This window comes from Porites lutea, chromosome 14, assembly GCF_958299795.1.
Source record: "Porites lutea chromosome 14, jaPorLute2.1, whole genome shotgun sequence".
Classification (NCBI taxonomy): Eukaryota; Metazoa; Cnidaria; class Anthozoa; order Scleractinia; family Poritidae; genus Porites; species Porites lutea.
Genome location: NC_133214.1, coordinates 2,339,209 through 2,346,442, shown reverse-complemented (window position 1 = coordinate 2,346,442; position 7,234 = coordinate 2,339,209). Strand labels below are relative to the sequence as shown.

At 39.2% G+C, this 7,234-nt stretch overlaps 1 protein-coding gene across 1 annotated transcript; it reads left to right on the top strand.

Moving 5' to 3' along the window:
• The first annotated feature begins 1,550 nt into the window (after window positions 1-1,550).
• On the top strand, window positions 1,551-6,582 carry LOC140925000 (ficolin-2-like). The gene is made up of 5 exons (XM_073374962.1): window positions 1,551-1,617; window positions 2,198-2,536; window positions 3,226-3,270; window positions 4,641-5,045; window positions 6,005-6,582. The coding sequence occupies exons 1-5, from the start codon at window positions 1,551-1,553 to the stop codon at window positions 6,235-6,237; spliced, it is 1,089 nt and encodes a 362-aa protein (XP_073231063.1). The 3' UTR covers window positions 6,238-6,582.
• Window positions 6,583-7,234: the final 652 nt, after the last annotated feature.

The window sequence follows — 7,234 nt, the reverse complement described above, 5'->3', positions numbered from 1 at the left end:
ACTGCCCTGAATAAGGAATTATAGTTAAAAAACTTTGCAGACCACACATCATTTCATAAAAAAAAATTAATTTTATTTCAATGTAAGTAATGAGCATATGTTGAAAATCTACTGCTCAAACCAGTGTTAATTCTGTAAATTATATATTCTTAACTTTCATCACTTGACAAATCTGATTTAACAAAAACTATATCCTTATACTGCTGAACACATGGCACAGAAAATTATTTATGTGAAAAAATATTTTTCATATCTACATTTCATGTAAGTGAATCCTTAAACTGCCTTTTCAAAAAAAAATTCTGTAATTAGTTTTACCAAACCAAAATATGTTTTGAATATTACTGTCTTATGTATTGTATATCAATGGGTGAGATTTATGGTAGCACCCCAACCTCCTCCTTTTCCTCACAATATATAAAAATAAAGTGAAATCACATAGCATGATTTACACAGCAGTGGAAATGACCTTTGCATTTTTTGAAATAAAGTAATTAACTAAAGGTACCATATAGTGAGCCTCTTACTGCTGGTTATATTATTGGATTGTATGATTCTGATGATAAACTACTACTTATACTTCTTTTTTTTTACAGATTTAGTAGCATTTCTTAATTATGCAACTGTAAAGGAAATAATCCTGCATGTGCTAATAAAAAGGAAAATTGTTCTTCAAATTTTTGTCTTAAGCTTACTAATCTTAGTTTTTCATTCATTTAATTTGCAAGGTCACAGTCACATTATACTGAATTGTGTCCAGGATTTAATAGGAGAAATAAGATTCATTCTATCCCAAAAAGTCTTATTTACTACCCACCTTGCATTTTATAAAACTCACTGACTCATAAGACTTTGTAGGCTAGAGTCAATCACAAAGTCCTGTGCTGTGTACCGCTGAATGTAGAATGTGACAGTGACCTTTTGATTTTTAAGATTATAATCAAAACAAAAAGGAGTTGTTTGGGAAATAGCCACAGCCGATCTGCCTTTGTAAACAGATCTCATTGTACCGTTATTGTCAGGTTGGCGACTGAAATGTCGCTTCCTTAGGACATCTTGTCCTTCAAAACGAGCTGGCGAAAATATCTTTTCCGCCGTTTCAAGAAGGTTGAACGTAGAGATCACCTTCGATTTTCGATTATCGAAGGTCACTTCAGCGCCGTATCCTCTAAACAGCACTGTAATGTGGCGAAATACAGGCCAAGGTACAAAAAGGATAACAGGGCTAGCCAGAGATGTTGCCTTTGATCGAGTTAACTTCGCAGATACTTGATTACCGATCTCCAAAAGGTAACTGTCAATTAACGGGCCGGTCAGCTCAAGCTTGTTCCCACATATTTCCTCCAGTCCACTATTCATGTTTCCCATGCCGTTCGCTCTCCTGATCGCCTTTATTCCACTCCCGCTCGAAAGTAGATTTATTTCCACCTCGTTTACATTCCAAAACTTTTTCTCCCTTTCCGTATTTTCAGTATTTCCTCTCAAATCGATAACAATTTCTCGAAGATCAGCCGCCATGTTTTTTACTGCTTCTTAGGCAGAGTTCGACAATGGTAATTACCGCTGACGATTTTGCGCCCGCACAAACGGGAGCATTTTCCTTAGCAACTGACCATCGTGAATTGTTATTGTTTATTTTTACTTTTTTTACTACTTTTATAAAACAACGAGTAGTATGCATTATACAGATTAATTCTTTTAAGAGAATCATCATGTAAACTTCGTTTATTCATTGATATATTTGTATTGTCCTTAGCCCAGCCAGTAGAATGTTTAAGCGATGCCGATTTAGACGGTTTTTTTTTTTAAGACAAGAGCACCCGATTGTGTAGTATAGGCCATGGATATATGAAGCTAAAACAATGTGGTGTACAACCAAAAGGACCTTATAACTGAATTATGCTACTAGTTCTTCTCCCTCGCTCTCTCTCTCTTTTTTTTATTAAAACGAACTTAAAATAGCATTAGGGGCTAAATCGAAAACCTCACAGTTCCTTTAGTCTCTAGGCTCCAAATAATTAATTACTATTTCTTGTTGTCCCATTGTCAATTTGTAACTATGTATATAACATGTTTCTTGTAATAATTCTAAGTGTGAGTCAATGAAAGATTGTTATAGTTATTGTTGTTATTATTGTTATTGCTACGTAGACAAAGATACACCTAGGCCTTAATACTCTCTATATCTTGTTTGCAGATCCATATTGCACTGGAACTCAGACTATTCAGCCATCTCCTTCGGTCTGTTCAGTTCTACCTACAACTGACAGTAGCGGCAGCACCAGCAGCAGCAGAAGCAGGAGTAGCACGACTACCACCAGCATCAGTAGCAGTAGTACCAGCAACAGCGGTAGCACCATTACGAGAAGCAGTAGCAGTAGCAGTGGTATCAGCAGTGGTAGCACCATTACCACTAGCAGCAGTACCAGCAGCAGTACCAGCAGCAGTAGCAGTCGCAACAGCATTAGTAGCAGTAGCATCAGCAGCAGTAACAGCTTAAGCCCGACAAGCACAATGCTTCCTTTGCCATGTTCAGGTATCTTCACTCTCACTTTCTTTTCTTTTCTTCACATTCCGGTTCTTTATATTATTTTAGGGAATGTAATCTTTTTGCTATTAAACATACCATGACAGAGATTGGAAAGATTTTACTTTCCTTTGACTTAAGAAAAGTCGTTCCCATTCTATAGTTTGACCTGTGATGTTTGGACAAAGGGGTTCCACTGAGACTTTGAAACCCTGACTGCTTTAGGGCAATTTACAAAGTGCACTCTATATACCATTTCCTTACGAGAACTTTGTACCCCGTTTAGGACTGGTCCACAATTAAATTGTATTCTCTGTGTGAGGTGAGCTGTCCGATTTCTGAGTCCGTTTAGGGCTAACTCACATAAGATTGCATGTCTGACCCCGTTTAGGACTAGCCCACATACAATCCGTATTCCCTACATGGGTGATGTGCGATGCACGCTGGCAATTTTCGACGTGTGGCTCCACGCAGTAATAGCCGACATAAAATTGTATTTTCCGATCAAAATAGATAATTCTCCAAACGGGCCAAAACACACGTGTCCCTTCTCTTCCCTGTACCGAATTTCCAATAATCATCCAGGTGTCAACCCCTCACTCCCTCAATTCGAAAGCTGCCCCTGGGTTTTACAAATTGTAAGCACAGGGCAAACAAATGAACTGAACTTCGTTATCGTTGTGTCTTTTGCCTAACAGCATCCATTCCGGACACATACATGAACGTGAAATCAGGAATACCAGGTAAGAAAAAACCCACAGTCGTAGATTTATGTACTATTTTTCCTTATCTTTACTTATGTCACACTAGTGTCGAGTAGTCAACACTGGTTACTGGATGCGCTGGCTGCTTCATACGGGTCGACATTTTAAGTTTAATGGAGGTAAAAATGACAACTACTCAATCTCTGACGACGTTGTACTGGGAATTACTTATATGCGCTATAGAGGTATGCGCTCAAACAGGGACGGACCCAAGTCAGTTTTTTAAGAGGAGGTCGGTAAAACCAATCGGCCAGGAAACAAAACTGGTTTATTTTAATTTGTCCTATGGCTTTCCTAAAAAGCTGCAATTGAGAAATGATAAATAAGAACGCGTAACAAGGAACATTCTTACAACGCTACAAAATAGAAGAAATACTACAACCCTAAAACCGTGTACTCTTACTACTGAGTACGCATTATCACGCACTGACATGAAAAAAAGGTGCAAACGTTAAAATTTTCTAACAACAAATTACTAGGTTAAAAAGAAGGTTGAATATCCACCGATTCTACCTCCTGTGTATCTCCCCCCCTCTCTCTGGCAAATAAAAGTATAATTTTTTGACCCCCTTTTGGCCTGAAATTAGATGTCCGATGTCTGATGTCCGATGTCTGATGTCCGATGACTGATGTCGTATGTCAGATGTCTGATGTCTGAAGTCTGATGTCTAATGTCCAATGTCCGATGCCTAATATCAGATTTCTATGTCTTATATCTGATGTCGGATGTCTGACGTCCGATGTCCCATATCCAATGTCTACGGTGTAATGTCCGATGTCTGATGTCTTATGTCTTATGTCTTATGTCTTATGTCTGATGTCTGATGCCCGATGTCTGATGTCTGATGTCTGATGTCTGATGTCTGATGTCCGATGTGTGATGTCGGATGTCTGATGTCCGATGTCCGATGTCTGATGTCTGATGTCCGATATCTGATATCCGGTGTCCAATGTCTGATACCGGTGTCCAAAGTCGATATCTGATTCAAATTTCAGTCCGAAACGCCACAAGGAACCACTGATTTTTCCAGGGTTAGTGAAGCATTGAATTAAGTAACTCTCAATAAGTTTATGTCCCTTTTAGTGAATTGTCCGTCTGTTAGAGGCTCTTATTAAGTAAACTGTAAAGTAGGTTTTAGGAAATTTATTTAGAATTCTTGGGGACTAATGTGCTGAGCAACGATTTTAAATAGTTCGAATAGTTGCCTATTTTTTGTGGTTTCAATATAAATTTATATCCCCTATTTCTATTTGAAAAAGAAAAAATTAGAGAAACGAAAATATATAATACTAAAAATATTATAATCTGACTTTCCGGCCCCTTTATGTTTTTATTCTTGCTTCCAAAGTACTTAAAAACTGCAAAGAGCTTCTAGATGCAAATTACGTGGAGAGTGGCAGCTATCGTGTCCATCCTACACCCGACCTTGCGCAGGAAAACGATGAAATGGGTCCCTTTCGCGCATACTGCGACCAAGAGACCGCTGGTGGCGGTTGGACTGTCATAATGCGTCGATTCGACGGCTTTGTGAACTTTTTTCGAAAATACCTCACCTATGTGGAAGGATTCGGAAGTATATCTGGTGAATTTTGGATTGGACTGAAAAAGTTATGGCAACTTTGCGGACAATTTCCCGTCAATCTCAGGGTCGATTTTGAAGCTGAGGACGGCGTACTTACCTATGCGGAGTACAGTGGTTGTTCGATAGGCGATTGGACTACGAAATACAAGCTTATTGTTGGACAATTTATTGGTAAGAGGATTGTAAAATAAATACCACTAGAGCATTGTCCTTGGATCACGGGATGCACTAGGGATTTTAGGTTTCTGGGAAAACTGCCCACCTACCCCTCCCCTAAGCAAACATTAACACTTATTTCTATGTAAGGTCAAATTGTTGGTTTAGGGGAGGGGTAGGTTGGCAGTTTCCAAGAAACCTAAATTGGGCCATGTACTTTTCCAATTTTTTAAGGGATATTTTAGTGGTTCCTACAGCAATTCAATATTTTTATGTCTGAAAGGGCGTCATTCTTCTCATATTCTGGGGAGGGGTGTGCAGATAGATTAAAGCATTCTTAGAAATTATCAGTGATAGGCATTACCCAGTTTTCCTTATTTTTTACTCCGGTGCTAAGACGCTTCCAGTTAGGAGTAGAATCGGGACTTCACTCCCATTTTTTAAATACAGTTGTCTATTATCGGACAAAAACAGCTCAGGTGCTAACGGGGAAATCTTTGGTGGATCTTCCGAAAATTTTCATTATGTAATGTATTGCAATGTAATGTAACATAACGCGATGTTACATAATGTCATGTCATGTCATGTAACGTCGTGTAACATCATGTAATGTAATGTTTTATTCCCGGACGGGGCACTCCGCATATGAAAGGGGTGGGGATGCTCATCGGAAATTTTGAATTAAACTCCTAAAGAAGACCTATCTGGGCGTGGCCCAAGCTTTTTTTGAACCCCTAAATGAGACCATGTTAAAACACAGACAATATAGATATTTATATATTTTTCAGCGTGGAACCCTAAACGAGACCTTCCCGGCTAAATATGATGGCGTTTTGCCCCTAAGTGAGACCAAAATCCGAAATTTATACTCCTAAGCGAGACGACGAGCATCCCCACCCCTTTAATATGCGGAGTCCCCCCCGGGGTTTTACTGTCAGTAATAGACATGAAGCTGTACGTAAATGATTTTTCAGGGGGTGGTGCAGGAGATGCGTTGTCAGCCCTTAATAATGTCAAGTTTGCGGCTCATGACAAACCTAATAATATAGGCTGCTTTTCACAATTACGAGGTGCTTGGTGGGTTAGCAGTTGCGATCAAGACGCGTTTCCAACCGGAAGAGATGCGAATGGTAACTATACGATTCGCTGGGGTACTTGGAATGGTGCTAATCTGACCAAGGTGGAAATAAAGGTAAAGCCAACATAACAGTCAAAGAAATACAGAGAACATCTTCAATTCGCATGTTCGGATGCCCTAGGGATCACTGTTAAGTCTAGCAGTCCGCCTGGATGGAGAGATGAATGGATTTACCCTGCTCCCTGTTTGCCGTCTTCCCAGGCCTTCTCGGTCAATGGCCACGAAATATCTCAGAATAGTGAGGCATGGGTACTAGGCAAGAGTAGTTGCCGGCAAACGAGTAAAAATCGACCATTTATATCTGAGAAAAAGATTCTTTATTCCCATCACGATTTTCATGCCCTATCACGGAGAGCTGGCTCGACTTAACTCAATGACGTTGAGAGATTTTGAGTTACGTTTAGGACAAACGCCAGACGGCAGACTCAAGTTAAGGAATTCTCCCCCCGGGAGTCTTCCAGGGGAATTCTCAAAATTGAATATGGCAGCTAAAACAGTCTAAAACAATTCTTATGTATAAAAATAATGTGAAACTACATATTTTTCAGTGTGGACGTAAAGAAAGGTTAAAGATAAGTTAAGGGAAAACTTGGTCACTCGGCACAAATTCACGTTTGCCATTTGCCGTAAACCGATGCAAATTGAACTGAAAGACTTAGAGTGAGATTCCAAATAAAAATAACCAACCTCTTCTCTGTTTTGTGCCATTTACTGTCTTCTAGCTTCTAAAGCAATTTGAATTGGGAGCAGATCATAATTAAAACTCGCCATAAAGACTCTGCGGGTAAACCCCTTTGGAAAAATTCAAACTTGGAGACTACCGTATTTCCTCGAATAATAGCCAGGGTCGATTATTCGAGGGAGGCGATTATTTCAACTTTTGCTCACTGGAAGTCGTGCCCTAAATATTTTGTTTATTTTCCCCAGTAAATCAAACATTAATCACATCAAATAAACTGAACATGGGCTTTTTAAGTGTTCCAAATTTAATTCCTTGATTAATTTTCAGAGCTTGAATCGTCACTGACCAGTTTTGCTGGATCACATTGCACTTCAAGTTGACAAG